The following is a 24,630-nucleotide window of genomic DNA, read 5'->3' on the forward strand; positions in this document are numbered from 1 at the left end:
AAAAGAAAAAACTCAGTTTAGTTATTTGTTTCAAAGAAGAAACATGACAGTGTCCTACGAAATTTTCGTAATTTTAAGGCATTACTAGGAAAAAAAATTTCACTCTCGCTAAGGAACACGTGAAATTATTTTAAATATGAAGGGGAAGATGTCCTTGACCAGTGCACTAAGCGGCCTTGGTTTGAAAAAATTAGCTGTGGAGAAAAGACGTTGGAAAGGAAGAAGGGAGATTAAGGACCCTTAATGAATATTGACTTATTTGAGTAAGATTTGTACCTTTTTGTATATTTTAATGTCCTTTCGTTACTATAAGAATTTCAAGTTGTAGCAATAAAGAATTCTTTATCATCGATTTTCCAAAAAGTTTTTTAAACATAATTTTAGCTGAATCAGTTATTTAAAATCACAATTCCTAATATTGAAATACTCACCGTTGCCTCCAATTCCTTGCTCGATTTCCAGACCGCTTGTACTGGAACCTGGATTCCGATTCCCTCATGGAGCGTTGGTACTTCTTCATCTTTACCCAGGACCTACCGGCCGTGTCGAAGACGCACCACACGGTCAGCATCACGGTGAGTACAACCACCCAGTTGCATACAACCATACCTGAAAAATAAATTACAAATTATAAATATTAATTAAATTCATTGCATTTATAATAATTAAAACAATGCAAATTATTCCACAATGATATATCTTTTCAATTAATTATTTATTATATAAGTAAATAATATAAAAAATTTTTTTTTAGAGTTTCTCGAATTGAAAAAAAACTAATATGGACTTTGTCTCTGCCAAGAATACAACAGTATTAACTCCTGCCTCTATTATTCAGGTTTTCTTCGTTAATTATTTATTGAACTCTTTAGTATTTTGTAACTGTTCATTGTTTATTATTGCTAACAATGTAAACTGATTATTTATTTAAAATAAAAAAATAAAAAAAGGTGATTTAAAGGAAGACTTTCAAACACTCGTCATTTATGCCATGTCAAAATATTTCAAGAAAGATAAGACCTATCTGTTATAAATGATATTTGAACAGGTAGACATGTTTAACTATCTAGGTTCTACGGTAACTACAGACAACGAAATAGACGAGGAAATAAAATAAGAGAGGATTCTTACGATTAGACATATTTTCGAAGAGTGTACTCACTATTTGCCAACAATAAACAGGATAGGACTGACCCCAAATAAATCCGAAACTCTGGCAGATGAGGAAGCTAAAATTACCCGAGTATTTGAATTTTTAATTGCACATCGCCTTCTTTATAAATTATAACTCCTCTTCGATTTTTATGTTTTTTATTTATTTTTTTAATTTTTATTTTTTTTATTTTTCAATTTTGTTTTATTTTTCTATTTATTTTATTATTTTTTACTTTTATCATCCCATAGGCGTTGATGACCAGAGGGTTTTACGCCTTTAAGTAACAATCAATAACAACAAATAAGCGAGTTTAGAGGTCGGAAATGTTTGTTATTTCGAAATTGCTTTGCTAGCTCCTTCTGTCCAGAAACTTAAAAGATAGAATTTACAATACTATTATTTTTTCACTGTATTTTATGGATGCGAAACGTGGCCTCTTACACTAAGGGAAGAATAGCGCCTTAAGGTATTAAAAAATAAAGTATTACATAAAATATTCGAACCGAAAAAGGATGAGCTAAGCGGAGAATTTAGAAGGCTGTACAACTAGTACAAGAGCCCAAGAGGAGAAAAAAGGCAGTTATCTCACCCAATTTTTGATTACTTTAATGAAAACTAAGTATAATTACTAGCCAAAATTGATGAGTCTGCCAAGTAGAGGATTAAAAAATGGCGACTGTTTCAAAGCGATAAAACAAACTAATTTTTCATTCGGAGCTCTATATCATAAAAATTAGGAACAACACAAGAAAACCTAAGAGAACATCATTTAAAGAAGAGTAAATTTGCTAAAATATGTGCCCCAATAGAGCTATTTACGTACAATAGTTCTCGAGATATAGCTTTCTAAAAAGGAATATTTCATAAAGATGTTGTTTGGGACGTACTGAAAGGTCAGTAGTTAGTGAATTTATTTTGAAAGATCTATATCTCAAAAACCATTTGACGTACAGATGTCAATTAGAACTCAAATTAAAGCTAGTTTAATGAGCTATAAAGTAGTTTATGATGTTTATCTTCGTAGGAGTAATAGTTTACTTGAAAAGTGCTAAAATAAATTGATTTATAGTTGTTCAGACAAATTTTGATTAGCCACATTTATATTCATATGTGAATATCATAAAAACTACTACCCCTACGAAGATAAGTGTCATAAACTACTTTATAGTCAGTTATATTTCCTTTATTTTGAGTATTGGCAGACGTATCTGCGTCTTATGGATCGAGAGATTTATTTTTTTCAAAAATCCAACATTTTATACTAACAACTATAAATTAACATTTTGTGAGTTTATTTTGTCAAATATCATAAAAACTACTACTCCTACAAAGATAAACATTATTAACTATTTTGTAGTAAACTTAACTAGCTTTAATTGGAGCGCTGACAGATATCTGTACGTCCAATGGTATCTGAAATGAGGTTTTTCATAAATCAGACTTATTGTCCGATCATCTATAAATCAATTTATTTTAGCAAATATTATGAAAACGAAATTAAAGGTCATAATTTACTTTATAGTACATTAAACTACCTTTAATTTGAGTGCTAATAGACATATATATGTCACATAGTTCCTGAGATATAGATTTCTCAAAATAAATTAACTAACTACTCTTTCAGTAGATTTTTAAGAAATTTTGCTTTTTAAAAAGATATATCTCGAGAAGTATTAGACGTAAATAGTTCTTTTAGGGCTAATATTTCAGCAAAGTTACTCTTCTTTAAATAATGTTCTCTTAGATTTTCTAGTGCTGTTGGTAGTTTTTAAGATATAGAGCTCCGAATGAAAAATTAATGTTTTTTTAAGGTTTTGAATCATCCACCATTTTTTATTCCTCCTACCTATACTTGGTAGACTCATCAGTTTTGATTATTAATTATACATAGTTTTCATTAAAGTAATCAAAAATTGGGATGAGATAACTGACTTTTTTCCCTCTTGATCCCTCTGGTATAAGTTAATTTTAAAGTAATTGGCGAGAATCGACCCAACTGTTATTTATGTGAAGTAAACTCGATGACCCGACTGTTTATTAATACTGTAAGAAGATACCTCTTGATCCGGCAGCTCGGCTGGCCAGATGATCTTTCCAACAGTACGCACATGGCCAACACTTCATTCATTATTATCAGTCGTTTTGTATTTATGAATTTAAATTAACTAATCCATCAATAGTTATTATGAAACTAAAGGCGTTAGGGATCAATATTTATTTTCATTTACTTATAGTACAAGTAAATTTACTAAAATGTAATCCCTAATAGAGCTGTTTAGGTCCAATAGTTATCGAGATATAGCTTTTTAAAAAGCAACATTTCATAAAAAACCTATTGAAAAATCAGTAGTTAGTGAATTTATTGTAGGCAATATATATCTCAGGAATCATTAGACGTAAAGATTGATAAATTGATGTCTGATTGTTCGGACAAAATTTCATGTGCAAAATTTATATTCATATGCAAATATCATAAAAACTACTACCCCTACGAAGCTAAATCTATCTTTGATTTGAATACTGACAGACATCTGTACGTCTAATTTTTATAGTTTTCTATAAACCAATTCAATTTGCAATAGAAAAAAAAATAAAAATAAAAAATAGAGTAGTCCATGCATTGGTCCACTTTCACTTACTATTAGACTTATATGGACCTGGGCAACATCGAACGTAATTGAATCCAGTCACCCCCTGACCTTTGCCGAAGGTCGGGTTCGCTGACCATCTCGCTGTCAGTTCCTCTAATCCAGGAGCCTACTTCCTGATCCAATACCACCTAGGCTAAGACGTTAGACGGATGTGATCGGGGTTATTGGAAAAATGGATACGGATAATGATATTGCATTTTAATCATGAATTTAGTTGGGGCGCATAGGAAAAACTCTCAGCAAAAAAACATAGTAGGCAGAGATCTGAAAAAACCTTTTAATCCAGAAAAACACATATTAACTGAACTTCAATTCCATTTCATGGTTTGAAAAACTCCTAAATAACGTATTTCAATGGATTTTTTTAACTTTAATCATCTATATATAAAATGTTTAATAAGAGGATGAATTGTGATCATGAAAAAAATAATTCGAGTTTTCAACGACAATACATTAGTACAAGAGCCCAAGAGGAGAAAAAAGGCAGTTATCTCACTCCAATTTCTGATTACTTTAATAATGAAAGATATGTATAATTAATAGTCAAAATTAATGAGTCTGCCAAGTATAGGTAGGGGGAATAAAAAATGGCGGCTGTTTCTAAAACATAAAAAACATTAATTATTCATTCGGAGCTCTATATCTTAAAAACTACCAACACAAGAAAACCTAAGAGAACGTCATTTAAAGAAGAGTAAATTTGCTAAAATATAAGCCCTAATAGAGTTATTTACGTTAAATAGTTTTGAGATATAGCTTTTTATAAAGCAACATTTCATAAAAATGTTGTATGGGACATACTAAAAGATCAGTAGTTAGTGAACTTATTTTGAAAAAATCATATCTCAAAAACTATTTGACGTACAGATGTCTATTACCACTCAAATTAAAGCTAGTTTAGTGAGCTATAAAGTAGTTTATGGTGTTTATCTTTGTAGGAGTAATAGTTTACATGAAATGAGGTAAAATAAATTGATCTACAGTTGTTCGGACAAATTTTCATTTGCCAAATTTATATTCATATGCGAATATCATAAAAACTACTACCCCTACGAAGATAAGTGTCATAAACTACTTTATAGCAAGTTAAACTTCCTTTATTTTGAGTGTTGGCAGACATATTTGCGTCTTATGGATCTAGAGTTATATTTTTTCAAAAATTCAATATTTTATACGAATAACTAGAAATTAACATTTTGTGAGATTATTTTTTCAAATATCATGAAAACTACTACTCCTACAAAAATAAACACTATTAACTATTTTGTAGTAAATTTAACTAGCTTTAATTTGAGCACTGGTAGACATCTGTACGTCCAATGGTTTCTGAAATAAAGTTTTTATAAATTGAAATTATTGTCCGAACAACTATAAATCAATTTATTTTAGTATATATCATGAAAACTACTATTCCTACGAAGGTAAAGGTCATATACTTCTTTATAGTCCATTAAACTAGCTTTAATTTGAGTGCTAATAGACATCTGTACGTCAAATAGTTCCTGAGATATAGATTTCTCAAAATAAATTAATTAACTACTAACCTTTTAGTAGAATTTTAAGAAATATTGCTTTTTAAAAAGCTATATCACGAGAACTATAGGACGTAAATAGCTATTATAGGGCTAATATTTCAGCAAATTTACTCTTCTTTAAATAATGTTCTCTTAGATTTTCTAGTGTTGTTGCTAGTTTTTAAGATATAGAGCTCCGAATGGAAAATTATTTTTTTAACATTTTGATACAGTTGCCATTTTTAATTCCTCCTACCTAAAAGGAGAGGCTCTTGTACTATAACCTTTCCTCTCCATGGAATTACCGTTAGGCATCACTTCATGAAGGGAAATGCCTAAGTGCCACCTCATGGTCTTCTTCGCATGGTTTTCATTTCCCAGCTAATCACTCCTTCCAGCCCTCTAAACTTTTTAAGTGGCGAACTTCTTCACTGATGCCCAATGTTGGGGTCGGATTTAAAGAAACTGAAATTTTCGGTTCTTTTTTTTGAATCTGTATAAAGTCGGGGTCGGGGGTCTTATTTTCTGATGCCCCCCTTGCATCGTACACCGGTACACCCCGTAGACGCAGCGACTGCAATGGCGCTCCAGCATATGCACCATGCAAGCAAGGACCTGGCCTTCCCCCTACCATCATGCTAGAGTCCAGGACATGCTGGCCAGCCACCGATCGAGAGTGACATCAGGTGAACATGGTCTTCACCATTCTCACTACCGCTCAACCTACGCAAGATAGTACAAGAGCACAAGAGGAGAAAAAAGGCAGTTATGTCACCCCAATTTTTGATTACTTTAATGAAAACCATGTATAATTAATAGTCAAAATTGATGAGTCTGCCAAGTATAGGTAGGGAGAATAAAAAATGGTGGCTGTTTCAAAACCTTAAAAAAGCATTATTTTTTCATTCGGAGCTCATTATCTTAAAAACTACCAACAACACTAGAAAATCTAAGAGAACATTATTTAAAGAAGAGTAAATTTACTGAAATATTATCCCTAAAAGAGCTATTTACGTCCAATAGTTCTCGTGATATAGCTTTTTAAAAAGCAAAATTTCTTTAAAAAATATTGAAAGATTAGTAGTTAGTTAATTTATTTTGAGAAATATATATTTCAGGAACTATGTGACGTACAGATGACTTATTAGCACTCAAATTAAATCTAGTTTAATGTACTATAAAGAAGTTTATGACCTTTACCTTCAAAGGAATATTACTTTTTATAATATTTGCTAAAATAGATTTATAGTTGTTCGGATAATAAATTTGATTTATGAAAAACTTTATTTCAGAAACCATTGGACGTATAGATGTTTGCCTGTGCTCAAATTAAAGCTAGTTAAATTTACTACAAAATAGTTTATTATGTTTATCTTTGTAGGAGTCGTAGTTTTTATATTTGACAAAATAAACTCACAAAATGTTAATTTATAGTTGTTCGTATAAAATGTTGGATTTTTGAAGAAATATATCTCTAGATCCATAAGACGCACATATGTCTGCCAACACTCAAAATAAAGGAAATTTAACTTACTATAAAGTAGTTTATGACACTTATTTAGTTTATATATTATTTAAATGACGTTCTCTTAGGTTTTCTTGTGTTGTTCACTTTTTGAGATATAGAGCTCCGAATGAAAAATTAGTTTTTTTTTATCGCTTTGAAACAGCTGCTATTTTTTATTCCTCCTACCTATACTAGGCAGACTCATGAATTTTGAATAGTAATTATACATACTTTTCATTAAAGTAATTAAAAATTGGGGTGAGATTATTGACTTTTTGTCTCCTCTTCGGGTCTTGTACTAGGATGCTCCTCGAAGCTGCCTAATAATCAGTTGCCCTATAACTCACTTGAGAATAATTACCCAACTACGACTCTCCGGTAAATATGCAATTACTCCAAATGTCGGTCCACACAAATATACTTTGGACCCACACAAGCTTTGTTCAGCTTGTTTTGGAACGGCCCGGGAGGATTGTTTCAATTTTTTGACAAATTGCCACTACGTATGATGAGAACCGAATCCGATACATGCCGAAGCTAAGCGATATTAGCCGAAACCAGTTGTATGAATTTCTGTCTGTGCCCTCAGGATTGGACCTTTAACTGTTTTATCTATGTAACGCAAAACCTTTTGCTTAGAGGTGGACACCTATCGTCCTAATAGGAGGAATAGTTTTTTTTTTTTTTTTCTAATATTATTATATATGAAGTGATGTTTTTGTTTTACTATTTATTCTAACAAATGTGGATAGCCCAGCTTGTGTATATTGTTTGTTATTAGTTTATATGTACGATCTTTAACTCAACATTTTTGTTAAATTACTACAATTGATTATCTATTTCATGTATTTCACAGGCTAACTAACCCTATTTGTACGGCGGTTGCCCAATAAACAAATAAATAAATTAATCAGACCAATTCGGACATACGGAATTGAGCCCTGGGGCTCCACTAAACCATCCAATTCCTCCCGCATCCAATCCTTACAATCCAAAATCCTCCGTACGATCCTTAATGCTCCTTATTACGTCACAAATAAACTTATCCACAAAGATCTTAACATCCATTTCGTTGCAGATTTGACCTGAAGTAGATATGCGTCTTTTCATTCCAAACTCCTTAACCATTCTAACCCATTATTGCTTAATCTCTCATCCTTAACAATCCCTGATAATCCTCCGAGGCGTCTGAAAAGAAGATGGCCGTGGTGATCCCGTGGTGGTCCCCCAATTCTAATTTAAATTAACGTTTGAAGTACCACCATTGGCTGGTTCCTTCTAAAGGTTTTAAAACATTTCACGTATTTACTTATTGTATTTTTTGTACAGTTGTAAATTACAATAAATAAATGAAAAAAAAATTTACACCGTTGTATTTTTTGCATGAAAAAGATTTATTTTCGTTATTTCCATCTCAAGAACCCTAAATATGTATTTTTATAGGAATAGAAAAATAAAAATGTTTTGTTCAAAATTTCCCCATTTTTTAATTCAAAACTTAATTTGTTACTAAATACTGCAATCTGCCACAGCGTTGTTGGGCAATAGAGCTAAGGGCTGGGCACATTCCTACTAAAATAAAATAAGATAAGAATTAAAATAAATAAATGACAAAATTCCCCTTTTCTAAACACAAATTTTAGAGTTTTTTTTTTCGAAAATCACAAAAAATAACGATAATCTGAACACGAAACAATCAGTCTATCCAAAACTTGGGAACTTAAGTAGCTTAATATGTGAAAGTTGACTAATGTGCGTACTTCAACAGATTTATTTATTATTATTATTATATTTATGAAGTATTTTTTAAGGGTCCCAGAAAAAAACTTCAAGTTATCGATGGTGGACTGTAAATCACTTTTATCTTACTCCTGACTTCGATATTATAAAATAAAGATCATTACTCATTTTGTCTTGATGCATGTAACGAGTTTATCTTTTGAAGAGCTCCACTAAGCCATCGAATTCCTCCCGAATCCAATCCTTATAGTCCAAAATCCTTAATGCTCCTTACTTTTTTACAAATCAAATCATCCAGGACCTCAATGTCCCATATGTTGCCGATTTGGCTAGAATCAGATACCAATCCTCCCATGATAAACTTCCCAACCGCCCAAACCAACTCGTTTCTAACCTGGCTTCTCCTTCATTACCTATTAATCCTCCTAGGCGCTGAAAAGAAGATGGCCTCGAGATCTTCTCCTCTAGAAATGTTTTTAGAGTTCTATCAATGGGTAGATTCTCCACATGTTTGTATCATGTCATTATATCACTTACAGCCAATTTACTTGATGTTTATAGTTGTAATAAACAATAAATAAATTATTAAAAATAAATTTTTTGAGGAGAGAAAATATGTGGAAAATTAAAGTTTCATTGACACTCGTAATATTCTGAGGCGATGGGGCTCGATATTTCTTTCTTTTGTTTTTTAAAGGTCCTAACCTTTATTGGTTGATTACTCCCTTTGTGTACATAAGGTCAGCTCACTCTACTATCTTCCTAATGGCCCGTAGCTATGGTATAAGTTTTCTGTCGTGGTAGTACTATCATCACAATGAAACTGCCTTATAGATGAGTGAGATTAGTTGATTGAAAATGATAATCACTCCACATAAGGCCCTTGAAAAGGCGTATTTAGAATTCTTCTTTAGGAATTAAGGATTGACCGTGCAAGGGGAGGAGTACTGGACACTGACGTGGGTAGAGGATGGGACTTATAGAGAGGGTGACGATTCTAGTTGCCAGGATGAGCCAGGATGAGCCAGACGGACTAGAACTGGAAAAGAAAGGATACTAGGATACTACAGCACTAGTTGTTGGGGTGAGCCAGGTGGTCTAGGATTGTCGGAATGAAGATAAAGGAAGCAAAGGGAAATTGAAGTAAGAAGAAGTCAATTATTTGGTAGACATAAAAAAAAAGGAACTAATTAAGAGCATATGACAACATCTAATAACATATAGAAATGATAAACATAAATCAGATTTATTAGTTACACTTTTAATTATTAAGAATAAATTGAATAAATCCCACCAAATCACATTTACCCTTCGACGTAAACCCCATGACCTCTTCCCCTAAAATATCCTTTAATAATACCCCACTTATTCCTGTCGAACAGATCCGTTACTTAGGACTACATCTCGACAAACGACTGACATGGAATCCTCAAACAAGACTAAAAAGACAAGAAACTGATCGTCGATTCCGACTATTACAACATTTACTAGACAAACGGTCCAAACTTCCAATCCCTTACAAAAGACTGATCTACATGACTATTATAAGGGCTATCTGGACATACGGAGTTGAGCTTTGGGGCTCCACTAAACCATCAAATTCCTTCAGAATCCAATCCTTACAGTCCAAAATCCTTCGTAAAATCCTTAATGCTCCTTACTTTGTCACAAATCAAGTCATCCATCAGGACCTCAACGTTCCATATGTTGCCGATTTGGCCAGAACCAGATACCGTTCCTTCCATAATAAACTTTTCAACCACCCAAATCCACTTGTTTCTAAACTGGCTTCTCCTTCATTACCTAATAATCCTCCTAGACGTTTCAAAAGAAGATGGCCTCGAGATCTTCTCCTCTAGAAATGTTATTGGAGTTCTATCAGTGGGTAGATTCTCCACATGTTTTTATCATGTCATTATGTCACCTACAGCAAATTTACTTGTTGTATATATGTTTGTGTATACAGTTGTAAATAACAATAAATAAATTATTTAAAAAAAAAAAATGTCTACTTATTTCAAAACATAAATAAAGAACATTATCCCATAAAATTGGTATAATGATTCCGAAAACCTTAACTATAGTTTAGCAATTACATTTAGTAATATAATATATTATTAAGATGTGCAATTGTTAATCTTAGATTAATTTGAGGACGAGATGGTCGAAGGAGAGGAGGGAGAAGTACGCTCTAACTCTCTCGGCTACAAACGGCCCCTTTTGATTTAAAATGTTCACTAGTTTTTAACATGTAATATATTTAAATAACAATTAAATAATACCCAAAAATTTCACATTTATTTACTTAAATATAATCCATAAAATATTTGAATGTGACCGGATTTAACCTAAGATAATCAGACTTTGTATTGTATAATAACCGAAAATATTCATACAAGTTAGTTTTTTTTTTGGTATTTATTTAGTGACATTTAAAACTTTATTTAAATAAAAATACACCGAGTAAATTTGATATAAGATCATAATGATCTGATACAGGCGTGTAGAGAAAGTATCCATTGGTAGCACTCTAATAACATTAATATATTAGGAAGTCTCGAGACCATGTTCTTTTCGAGCACCTCGGAGGATTGTCAGGAATAGAAGAGGAAGCAAGGTTCATAACTCGTGGGTTTGGGAATTTATAATGGAAGGGTTGATATCATTGTGCTTATGTTATAAACTTCTAATAAAGTAGGTTGTCAAAATTTGGCCTGCCTAAAGTTCGAACAGATGTAGCCCACAAAATATCCAATCAAATGTTATGAAATTTTTGCCTACAGGGGGAGCAAACTATCTACTTTTAAAATAAAATAAAGAAATCAATTAAGAACAAATATATTTTTTTTTAATAATTTATTTATTGTTATTTACAACTGTATACATATATACACATCAAGTAAATTTGCTGTAAGTGATATTATGACATGATACAAACATGTGGAGAATCTACCCATTGATAGAACTCCAAAAACATTTCTAAAGGAGAATATCTAGAGGCCATCTTCTTTTCAGACGCCTAGGAGGATTATTAGGTAGTGAAGGAGAAGCCAGGTTAGAAACGAGTTGGTTTGGGTGGTTGGGAAGTTTATTATGGAAGGAACGGTTCTAGCCAAATCGGCAACATATGGGACATTGAGGTCCTGATGGATGACTTGATCTGTGACAAAGTAAAGAGCATTAAGGATTTTGGACGGTTTAGTGGAGCCTCGTAGCTCAACCCCGTATGTCCAAATAGACCTTATAATAGTCATGTAGATCAGTCTTTTGTAATGGATTGGAAGTTTGGACCGTTTTTCTAATAAATCTTCTAATAGTCGGAATCGACGAGCAGTTTCCTGTCTTTTCAGTCTTGTATGAGGATTCCATGTCAGTCGTTTGTCCAGATTTAGTCCTAAGTAACGGATCTATTCAACAGGAATAAGTGGGGTATTATTAAAAGATACTGTGGGGCAAGACGAAGGGTAAATGTGATTTGGTGGGATTTTAGAAGATATTTTAGGAGGAGTTTTAGGTGTTCAAACAAACCATTATCAATAAGCCATGATATGACCAGGGGCCCCAAATATAGCAACCACAGTCAACCTTATTTTGTTTCGGTTTGGATATTATTGGAAGTATATTGTGTCTTCTTCAGAGTATATTGTGCCTTCTTGAGAGTATATTGTGCCTTCTTCAGAGTATATTGTGTCTTCTTCAGAGTTTATTGTGTCTTCTTCAGAGTATATTGTGCCTTCTTCAGAGTATATTGTGCCTTCTTCAGAGTATATTGTCCCTTCTTCAGAGTATATTGTGTCTTCTTCAGAGTATATTGTGCCTTCTTCAGAGTATATTGTGCCTTCTTCAGAGTATATTAGGTCTTCTTCAGAGTATACTGTGCCTTCTTCAGAGTATATTGTGTCTTCTTCAGAGTATGCCCTGGAGACCCTAAAAAAGCTCATCTTCGGATGACATTACTTCTTTCTTCGCTTTCCATGAATTTAGTTACATTTATGTCCTTTTTCCTCTTTTAATATCTGGTATAGAAGCTATTTGCACAGAAAACACATGAAAACAGATAATAAATAATTAATTACCGACAAAATATTCCTACAATCTATTTCATACGGTCAACTATCTCCTTAAAAAAATATATATCAACGTTCTGTACTTATGACACCGCTTCCCGACTTCTTTTTTGTTTTTTTGTCTCATTTTATTTCAATTCATTATTTTATTATTTGTAATATATAAAATAAGTAGAAGTTTTCGAAAATAAACTGTTTCGTTAAATTGTTCAATTCGACAAAGATGAATTGACCCTAAAAAGTAGATGACTTCATAAGGCTGAACCTGACGATTTATTATCGTAGGATAAAATAGCCGTCAGGGAGATTAATATGAGAGAAAGTTTGTCACGGGCACTTCTCAAGGGGGGGGGGATACTGTGCAAGTTCTTTAGGGCGTCTTAATTAAGGTCGGGGTACCCATTTTTAGGTGTGATATATGGCCATCAAAATTAATCGATAGTTAATGAGTCCTACCTACATTTTATGATCAGAAGAACTTTTATTCCCTAAAATTATAAGAGAGTAGGTTATGGTTACATTAGGGGTATTAATGATCATTATTTTAATATTTTAAAGTATGTTAAATGGTAAAATATTCCCTCCTTTAAGTATGTGAAAATGATATATCATTTAAAATGGTTGAAAGTCTGTAAATTGATCTGCTAAATGAAGAATGATATCACGATGATTTGATCGTTTTGATAGGTTAGATATTCGCAGTTCGTATTAGGCTTGTGTTGCTTAAGATGTTTGTAAATTCTAATAAAGTAATGAATGTATGTAATTTCTTGTAAGCCCCCGAGCTATCATGCCACCAATGTATAACCGCCTTCAGCGGAGCATGTTTGCTAATCTTATAATGCCATACGGCAAACGAAGATATAATGTAAATTGTATATGTATAATGTATTGCATTATATTATTATGTATTCTGTAACTATATAAAAAATAAAGTGGTTTGAAAAAAAAAGTAATGATGCACACACCACGCCAGATTTTTTTAACTTTATATTTTTATATTATATTTTTTTATCCCCAGTTATTACACCACCAGTGTATACCCGCCTTCAGCGGACATTTTAATTAGTCTTATAATGCCATACGGAAAATAAAGATGTAATTTGTATTTTATATATATATGTATTATATATTATTGTATTTTTGTATTTAAATGAAAATAAAGAGGTTTTGAGGCTTATTAACTTCCTTAATTAGGTTAGTTTTATTTTATGGGAATAATAACCATTAAAAATACAGACTATTACTAACAAAATTATCCTTGCATTCAATTATATTTGTATAACTGTTATTTGTTCCATTTAGTTCATAATGTTTTTTACAAAAACTGAGAGAAATAAAACAATAAATATACGTTGAAATCACTCACCCTAAAGATGCATATGGCCATGCAGCTTCGAAACGATGGCTTGTATAATTAAAATATACTCATTAATTTTCTGAAAATTTATAATCCATGATAGATCTAAATTATTATACTGCCATGTGTCGAGGCATTAGCCATGATTACAACAATATGTCGTTTAATAAGGTTTTTTTGCTATCTGTCCCCGATACCTGGTTAGGGTAGGAGTCTCTTACAGTGTCCCCGGATATGAAAACATCTGTGTTAAGTTTGTCACATTACCAGAGGCCTCTGAGAAAATTAGATTGGCTAACCTTTAAGTGTTCTAACAAAAATGACAGGCTTGACGAGGGATCGGAATCAAGTTAAGCAGGTGCAGGCCCTTCCTGGACATGTCAACCTTTTTCATCCACTGAAAAGGTCCTGAGGAGGTGGACACCTCCCTCGGGAGGGTGCAGTCACCGATGGCCAATGAGAGAGGAGATTCAAAAATAAGGTAACGCCCTAAAAGGGAAGTGGGAGAAAACACAGGAAAGCTAGATGAGTCAAGTACAGTCAATAGGAACGCTTAGATGGAGACAGGACCAGGCTTGAGAGGGCAGCAGAGCAAGATGCACTTCGACCAGATGAAGTCATAAGAAGGGCCATGAGACTTGGACATCTCTTATGAACAAGAAGACACCTACGGAACTACATCCCACGGCATAAATCAGTATCTAAAAGTATCAAAAATTAACCAATAATTAATAATGTAATAATCTATATTTTATGGCAACCTTTATCTGAATCAATTGAATCATTTTAATTATAGTAATAAATTTTAAATAAATAGTTAATCTCTTTATGTAGTTTATATAGTATTATATAACCCAATATACCACCCTTTATTATACTATATAATTAATGGTAACAACATTTTATAAATATAAAGGTATTTAATTGGTAAACTGGTAAACACACAAATAGTCTTTAGAAAAGAATCCAATCATAATAATAGTTTTTTAGGACTCAATATTTAATTAATTAATTAACTTATTTTGGATAATTGTCTTCAGCGATTATCCTGGCATCCCGAATAAATCTCCATAGTATACATAGCAATACTAATACTAACCAGATCAGCATAAAAAAAGCTGAGGTAGCATGTCTCGTTTAGGGCGCCAAAAAAGTGGGGAGGAGCATACACTCATAGCCTCAGGAATGGGTTAAATCGATTAAATATGAGTGCTTATATTGTGAAGTCAGTTTTAAACGGCGATTTAACAATAGATTTTTATTATTGTTCTTAATTAAGAATTATTATTTTATAAAATGTATACAACGTAAAAAAAAAATTATACATAATTTTCAATTAAGTAATAAAAAAATGTGGTGAAATAACTGATTTTTTTGTCCTCTTGGGCAAGATCACCGCACTAGATTTTTAAAACTAATGTTTACGATTCCTACATCGCGTTCCCGAGTGAAAATCCTACCTATAAGGAGGAGACACATGCAGGATACTCCCACATGGACATTCGGATAGTGCCCCTTAATGAACTTAGCATTCACTGGTCACTAGGGGTATTAACAGCGACCGATATTGGATATATATATATCTTGTGTGTTCGCTATATGTCCTCTATGTAGTACCATCCCATCCGATAATAGCCAATATATTATGTTCATTGTGTACTACAATCCTCTCTAATAGCAATTATCTAACTGGAGTCTGTTCTGAAGCTATTAGTACAAGAACCCAACCCAACAAAAGAAAAAAGTCAGTCATTTCACCCCCATTTCTGATTACTTTAATGAAAAATATTTATAATTACTAGTAAAAATTGAAGAGTCTGCCAATGTAGGTAGGGAAAAGAAAATGGCGGTTTTATATTGGTTTTAAGTTAAGTTAATGAAGGAAGGAAGAAAAGTGTTTTGTAAAAGTTTAAATCTAAGAAAAAAAATTTTAGGAAAGGTTATATAGGACAAAGGCAATTAGCTTGCATTTTTAAGATTTGAAAAAGGAAATTACATCAATATAGAAGGTATCGAGAATGGCCTGAGGGTCGAAACGTTGGAAAAATTGTAAAGAATAAAGGTTAAGAGAAAAAAAAAGATCAAATTTATTTTAAATTAAGAATAAACTAAACCACTCTCAAACAAGAATATATAAAATAATTAAAATGGCGGTTGTTTAAAAACGAAAAAAAAAAATATATATTTTTTCATTCGGAGCTCTATATCGTTAAAACTACCTACAAAACTAGAAAACCTAAGAGAACGTCATTTAAAGTAGAGTAAATTTACTAAAACATGAGTCCTACTAGAGCTACTTACGTTCGATAGTTCTCAAGATATAGCTTTTTAAATATCATAAAAACTACTACTCCTACGAAGGTAAACATAATAAACTACTTTATAGTACATTAAACTAAGTAATGACTAATACAAAACTGTGGAGCACAGATATAATAATTTATCATTATAATGACTTATCCAGGTAGAGACTTGAATGAAGGATATGTTAAATACATTATTCCGTCATAAATACATTATCTGTTGACGCGTTTCATAAATAAATGTTTACTTAAAGAACCTAAGGGGAGTTGGTTTCGTTAAATACGCTCTGAGAGAGTTGGCGAGAGCCATTGCGTGACTTAATGGGCAGCGTATCATAGCGTGAGGAGGGTGGATTCCAACTTGCGGGTGAGTTATGTCCAATCCTCGCAGAGTATTACGTGATCTGCGTCTGTCTGGAACGTAGTAATGACTACTGGGTCATCTGCAGGGTCGCATCTCCATGGCACGGAAACTTTTAGTTTGAACTGTTTTAAAACAATCCGTTCCATTTTAACTTTTAGATTTATTTTAATGAGATCAAAACTGTTTTAAAATTACTGCTAAATGTGCTGTTAAACCAACCGACTGCCCTATAGTGTCCTTTAATAATGTTGCTCTTACTCCTGTACAGACCCGCTAAACGACTAACCTGAAATCCTCACACAAGACTGAAAAGATAGGAAACTGCACTTCGATTCTGACTATTACTGCACTTACTGGAAAAATGGTCTAAACTTCCAATCCATTACAAAAGACTGATCTATATAATTATAATAAGGCCTATCTGGACATACAGAGTTCAGCCTTAGGGCTCCACTAAACCTTCGAATTCCTCTCGTATCCAATCCTTACAATCCAAAATCCTTCGTAAAATCCTCAATGCTCCTTACTTTGTCACAAATAAAATCATACATAAAGACCTTAAAGTTCCATATGCAACAGATGTAGCCCGAACCAGATATCAATCCTTCCATTATAAACTCCGTAACAACCCAAATCCACTAGTTTCTAACCTTGCTTCCTATTCAGTTGCTGATAATTCTGATGGACGCCTGAAAAGAAGGTGGCCTTCAGACTTCTCTAAATGCCTGTATCACACCATAAAGATCTTACATCAAATTTACTAGATGTATTTTTGTAAATACAGTTGCAAACGTCAATAAATAAATATATATAAAAATGAAAAATGTACTATTATTAATTATATTTCAGAGCTGTACTTTGTTTATATAAATGTACTACTGGTTATTACCAGCTTTAATAATAAATTTATAAATATTTTGTAATTAGCATTAATATTTAATTTAATTACGTATTAAGTTAATTATACTGATTTTTTAAAATGCTGAGCTGAAGAAAACTTCTAATTATAATATGTTATTATTCTATATTTTGTACTCCAATTAATTCTTAATCTTTCATCCTTAACAATCCCTGATAATCCTCCGAGGCGTCTGAAAAGAAGATGGCCACGGGACCTTCTAGTTTAAATTAATCCTTCCCAAGATTTTCAAGTGTATATGAAACATACAACATATTTACTTATTGTATTATTTTGTACAGTTGTAAATTACAATAAATAAATAATCAAAAAAAAAAAAAATTTAGTACTTGTACAATACTTCGAGATTTATCTCATATTCATGTACTATTGTATCCTAAAACTGTAACAATTAATTTAATCTTATCAATAATTTTAATCTATATGTAATATGCATACCATAAAAAAATCTTTTAATTTATATTTATCTCATATTTGTAATGTGAAATATGAAATTCGAAAAGTGAATTGAACATAGTGCAGAATTGAACATGCAATAACTCGCGATATTTTTGGGTACTAAATAGTACCATTTAGGTACTAATTCGTGCATTGGTTTCAACTCGAAATTCGAAAAGTGCCGGGCCTGAGTGCTGTTTTCTTAACCTTAGCAATTTAAAAATTAATTTAATTACATTCATTTTTTTCTTTGGAACATTTTGTTTCTTTAATTCTTTTACATACATATGACATAGTAAGAGAAATGATTGTAGTCGTGTAAAATTTTGAATTCGAGTTTTCGACAGAAATTCACCTTTTGAGGTCCTCTGAGTCAAATAAACTAATTCTAGCAAAATACTTTGTGTGTCTATGTGTGTTTAACAACGAAAAGTCGTCAGAAACTGAACTACAGAAGATTTTTGGTTTACCCAAGCGTAAGATAGATCCCCATGTCTTGTAAACGTTTTCTTAAAGTTCACGAACAATCAGTATCATATTTTATATATAACTTAATTTTATAAATTTGCTTTATTAAAGGCCTTTTTATTTTTATTTATATTCAATATTTTATACCTAAATGTTTTATTACTTGTTTTTTTTATTAATAATAATTAACCTCACCAAATAAATGTTCATATCCGAGCCCAGTTTGTTTTTATTTTAAGCCTCCTTCAGATAGACTTTGTGATTTGTGAAGGATTCAACAAATACTATGTACAACTTGTCTCCTAGAGTGTCCTTTGACAACTCGGTTAGACTACTTAAGTGATCAACTGCTGTTCTGAAGACCAACTGATCCTTATCAGTAACATAGTATTTCTTACATACTCTCAGTGGGAGGGTGGGGATAGGTTTGAGCTAGAGAAAGATGTCAATAGGAGAAGGGTATCAAGGGAGGAAGATTTCCAGGAATGTGGAATAGATAGGTAGAACCAAGGAGGGCAGTCTATAACTGAGGGAATTGAGGCGTAGTTCTTTGTAACGTCGGAACAGCTCTGGCGCCGCTTCAAATCCGACCAGTAGGGTTGATTTTTATTTCTGTGGTGGTCTCACGAAATGAAAACTTGATAAACATCATGGTTAGAATAAGGTAAAACCCTGTCAAAATGTGTCATGTATGTCAAACATTAACAACAGGGGATCATAAAAATAAAAAGATGTAACCAAGGCTGTGACAGTTTCTTATGTTATATATTACAAGGTACGTGACACAAACAATATCTAGTTTTATTGAAGGATAATTAACACCTTCGACTTGTGGAGGGAAAATTGCTAGTGTTGCCCTAGAAAGGGTTGTTCTAAGAGAGAAACCGTAAGAACTTGTTCTAGAAGGCCAGTCTTTATAACCCAAAATTTTGATCTATCCTTAGTTATATATTTATCGTTTATACTTGCCCACGCTCAGCGGAGAAGGGGGTGAGTTAAAGGAAAATAATAAAAAAAAAAATCGCCAAAAGGGAAAAAAGACAAAACAATAAAGAATAAATTGTTCCTTAGGCGCCACGTTATCTTTTCCTTGGAAGTAACGAAAACCCCGAAACAATATGCCCACAATATACCCTCATATAAATAATAATCGAATTATAACTTCTGGCGAATACCTTTACATGTAGATAACAGAAAACCTAGGAGCGTCAGTTACCTTCAGTTACCTTCCAACTGTTGAATTATCGAAATATTAAGTAAACATAACAAAAAAACATAGGTAAAATTAACAAGTTGCAAGCAGTGTACATGCATAAGAATAAACAGAAGAACTATATGTACAAATATTTTATGATAAGAAGAAATATATGTACACAGAATGGAAAAGGACAGAAAAGAATTCATATCAATTAATAAAACAATGAGAACTTGTAGGTTGACTTAACTTTAACTTAAATGATTAACCTTATCAACTATTATTTACATTACTGCACAAAGGAATATAAAAGTGACATTAAAATAAAATTTAGTTCGAACCCCTCGTAGTCTTTGGGTGTACTCCTGGCAGAACACAAGGTTGTCCGATATTTCCTTTCCGGTCACCGTATCACCAGAATTATAAAGATATAATCTCTAAGGATGTAATGCCACAACTCTCCTATCCAGGACGTGCTGAAGATTCCCCTTCACAAAACCAAAGCCCACTCGTCTAAACATATCGCTCGTGTTTTTGTTTTTCCCCAAGTTAAGGAACCGGCATTATAAATTTAAACAATTGCCCCTTGCTCAACTGAACCTATGTCACTTTAGACATATGGTTTATATGTCCACATTCTCTTAGAATTTTAAAGAAAAAAAGGAACTCAATAAAAACGACTAGATTCTAAGAAGGCCCCTGAGACCCTTCTAACAGCCGTTTCAAGCCCTTAGTATCCTGTATCAATAGCAAGGGCTGATACTTAGGCAGGTACAAGTTGTCATCTCACAATGGACTTGCATCAGTCTAACTATTTTATGTTTAACACATGAAAGTTAAGTTCTCACAAGATTATGACTCTTATCCCAATTTCTTGACTCTCAGCCTCACACCCTGCTTCTAGTCACGCCTTTCTCCCCCTCCCAGATCTTTACTTCTAATTTCATAGGCTCTCTAGGATTCGCCTAATTTCCTAAATTATCTGATTGGTCCAAACCCCTTCTTCTATTTCACTATTCTTCCTACCCCCTCTTCTCAAGGGTACGTATATATTTCCTAGACTAGATAGCTAAGTTAGAAGATAGAGACTTAGTAACAGTAAGAGTAACATGTAGTTCTTGTAAATATGTTAGAATAAAGTCATTTTAGTCTTCACTATCTATCTATAATCTCTTTTGTTTACGCAGATATCGCCAGTGTTTTTATCTTACCATGGCAATGTTAACACCTTCCATATCCTCTTTTCTGAGTCACATTTTTATTGCTGTTTATTTGTGAGTTCAACGTTTCAAATATTTATTTTATTATGTTTAGAATAAGAGTTGTTGAAGAAATTTTTGTGATAATAGCTTTTTGTCAATTAGTGATAGTCGTCTGAGGAAAACGGATGTTTAAACTGTTGATATGAGGTGTGTTTTCAATGGTCTAACTTTAAATGATATTATTGTTTTCAGTCCTGTTAATGCTTGAAATGGCAAGATATTGAATTATTTGTTATTTGAGAAACTTTTGTTATTTTTTTAATAATTTATTTATTGATATTTACAACTGTATACACATATATACAACAAGTAAATTTGCTGTAGGTGACATAGTGACATGATAAAAACATGTGGAGAATCTACCCACTGATAGAACTCCAATAACATTTCTAGAGGAGAAGATCTTGAGGCCATCTTCTTTTCAGACGCCTAGGAGGATTATTAGGTAATAAAGGAGAAGCCAGGTTAGAAACAAGTGGATTTGGGTGGTTGAGAAGTTTATTATAGAAGGAACGGTATCTGGTTCTGGCCAAATCGGCAACATATGGAATATTGAGGTCCTGATGGATGACTTGATTTGTGACAAAGTAAGGAGCATTAAGGATTTTACGACGGATTTTGGACTGTAAGGATTGGATTCTGGAGGAATTTGATGGTTTAGTGGAGCCCCAAAGCTCAACTCCGTATGTCCAGATAGGCCTTATAATAGTCATGTAGATCAGTCTTTTGTAATGGATTGGCAATTTAGACCGTTTGTCTAGTAAATGTTGCAATAGTCGGAATCTACGAGGAGTTTCTTGTATTTTTGTCTTGTATGAGGATTCAATGTCAGTCGTTTGTCGAGATGTAGTCCTAAGTAACGGATCTGTTCGACAGGAATATGTGGGGTATTATTAAAGGATATTGTAGGGGAAGAGGTAATGAGTTTACGTCGAAGGGTAAATGTGATTTGGTGGGATTTATTGGAATTTATTTTAATCCTCCAGTTTTGGCACCATTCTTCAAGAGTGGTGATGTGGGATTGGAGGGTTTGGGATACAATGTAAGGATCATTGTTCACTGACAATAGGCATGTGTCATCAGCATACGTGGTGAGGATTGTGTTAGGATGGGTTGGAATGTCAGCTGTGAAAACTGTATAAAGGATAGGACCAAGGATACTACCCTGAGGTACACCAGCAGACTGACGGAATAGGGATGAATAAGCGCCGTTGTGATTTACTTGAAATAATCTGTCGGAGAGATAAGAACGGATAATGAGGAAGTATGTAGGGGGTAGGAATTTACGGATCTTGTATAGCAGTCCTGGGTGCCAGACTCGATCAAAAGCCTGTTCTACATCAAGAAAGACTCCCGAGCAGTACATTCCGCGCTCCAATGAAGACGAGACAACATCAACCACACGATGGCATTGCTGGATAGTGGAGTGTGATGTTCGGAAACCAAAAGAGAAACTTAAGGTCTTGTTTTGTAAACTGCTAATGATTGGAAATTTTCATATATTTGTTTTAGTTTAACTAGTGTTAAAGTTATATTAGAGGATCGTGCCTCAATAAAATAGATTATTGTACCTAAAATGGCTTCCTTTACCCCTTCTATTGGACAGCTCTGGTAGTTGAGGATGAGCCATACTATGGCGAACAGCAGCCAGCACACCTCCACGATCATCACGCCTGAAAATAATATTATAATATATTAGTTCATTTATACTGTATTATGTTTCAGGGGATAACCTATACAAATAGGTACGAATAACCTATACAAACACAGTGTCTACATCCTATTAAACACATTGTTTTACTGTTTTTTTTTTTTAAACTACTACTTTTTATTTATTGATAGATATTACAATCTGCCACACAGTTGTGGGCAATAGGTAATAGTGATGAATGATCTCATTCGTACTAAAATAAAATAAATTAAATAAAGTAAAATAAATAAAAAAAAAAAAGCTCTCTTAAAATATATACAAACAGAAGAATAAACAAAATGAACATAATCAAACTATCTGTATGAAAACAAACAAATAAAATAACATAATGATAAAATAATATAGTCACATTTACACTCTAATATACAATATTTACACAATAGACCTGAGGATACCTGAGCCCACTCTATCCCTCACGTGTGAGGAGTAGAGCAGAGCTCAAGAGATCCCAGCGCATTCCTCTCGCCGCATCACTGATAGTGAGCCAGAACTCCAATCCAGCCATTGTCAGAACTCCAATTGTCCATTTTTATATTAATAAGTCTCATGGCCACTGCCGTTTCAACCTTCTAGGTGGGCTGTAGGGATGGGTGGAACTAGATAAAGTTTGAATATATGGATTTTTGAGAATTTGGTTGGTATGAGGTCAAGGACAAAAGGGATGTGTAGTGTTCTGTTGGAAACGTAATAGGGTGCATTAACTATGGTTCTAAGGATTTCGAATTGAAAGGATCGGATACGTTTGATGTTCGACGGTTTAGCTGTTCCCCAAAGTTCAAGTCCGTAAGTCCAGATAGGTCGGAGTATAGTCTTATAAATTAGTAGTTTGTTTTCTAGTGAGAGATGAGAGGTCCGGTTGAGCAGTCTGTATAGTTGGCTAAAAGACATTATTAAATGTTTTTTATCATTACTAGTATTATATTTTATATGTTATACTCTCATTTACCGATAAATGAAATACATAGCAAGAGGGAATATCATGAAATCTATATAGTTAAAAAAAATTATTGTTCCTGCCCAGAAATACGTCAAATTATATTTTAGCTGATACAACAGCTCGTATACTCATATACCCTTAAAAATACATTTCAATTATATTTTCAAAGTTCTGGAGAAGCCAGGTTTCCACTCATCTCATGTCCTAGCAAAAGAGGTGGTAAAAATAAAAGTTTAATTAAATTTTAATTACTCCTTAATTTTTAGAACAGCTAATATATTTTGGAATCCTAAATATTCACATAAAATGGAAGAGGGTAGCTCATTGGTTAGGAGATGGACTACTAACTCCAAGGACCCGGGACCCGATTCCTACATGACTTGGAACTCATATAAATGTAACTAACTCATATTGTGTAGACTGTAACGAGAGTTTCTTGTCGTTTCAGTCTAGTATGGGGATTCTAAGTGAGTCCTTTGCCAAGATTAAGTTCTAAGTAGAAAATCTGTTCAACAGTCATTAGTGGGATATTAAAAAACATACTGTAGGGCAGGGGAGTTAATTTTTATCTTTTAGCCCATTATTTTTGGTTTACGGAATATTTTAAGTCAGAAATCAGATAATATTTATAGTATATGTTAGAATAATCATGATATTTGGGAGTTATTTTATCTGAATTAGTCTGAATATAAAATTCCAACTAAAATCTATTCATAAGGTAAAGTTTACCTTCACACTAACCTAAAGGACCTCTTCGGATAAAGGATTAAATGTAGCTGATGGAAGTCCTAATAATTGGTAAGGAAGGACGTTGAGTGATTTTCATTTTTCAAAAAAAATATTGCATTGATTCAAGGAATGAGCTAAATTAAAAAGAATTTTTATTATTTTTGTTTTTTATTGATAGATTTATTTATTGATAGATATTACAATCTGCCACACAGTTGTGGGTAATAGTGATGAATGATCTCATACATACTAAAATAATAAAAAAAAAAAAAAAAAAAAAAAAATCGCCAAAAGGGAAAAAAGACAAAA

At 32.8% G+C, this 24,630-nt stretch overlaps 1 protein-coding gene across 1 annotated transcript in view; it reads right to left on the minus strand.

Moving 5' to 3' along the window:
- The window catches only part of inaE (inactivation no afterpotential E), a gene marked incomplete at its 5' end in the record, with an annotated part of 75,863 nt that overhangs the window by 40,783 nt on the left and 10,450 nt on the right, over positions 1-24,630 (minus strand). The window contains 2 exon segments of the mRNA XM_067044863.1: positions 432-609; positions 22,516-22,617. Of these exon segments, the coding sequence (XP_066900964.1) occupies positions 432-609; positions 22,516-22,617 (280 nt within the window).

Source organism: Halyomorpha halys, unplaced genomic scaffold, assembly GCF_000696795.3.
Source record: "Halyomorpha halys isolate HHAL.00 unplaced genomic scaffold, Hhal_1.1 Scaffold552.1, whole genome shotgun sequence".
NCBI lineage: Eukaryota > Metazoa > Arthropoda > Insecta > Hemiptera > Pentatomidae > Halyomorpha > Halyomorpha halys.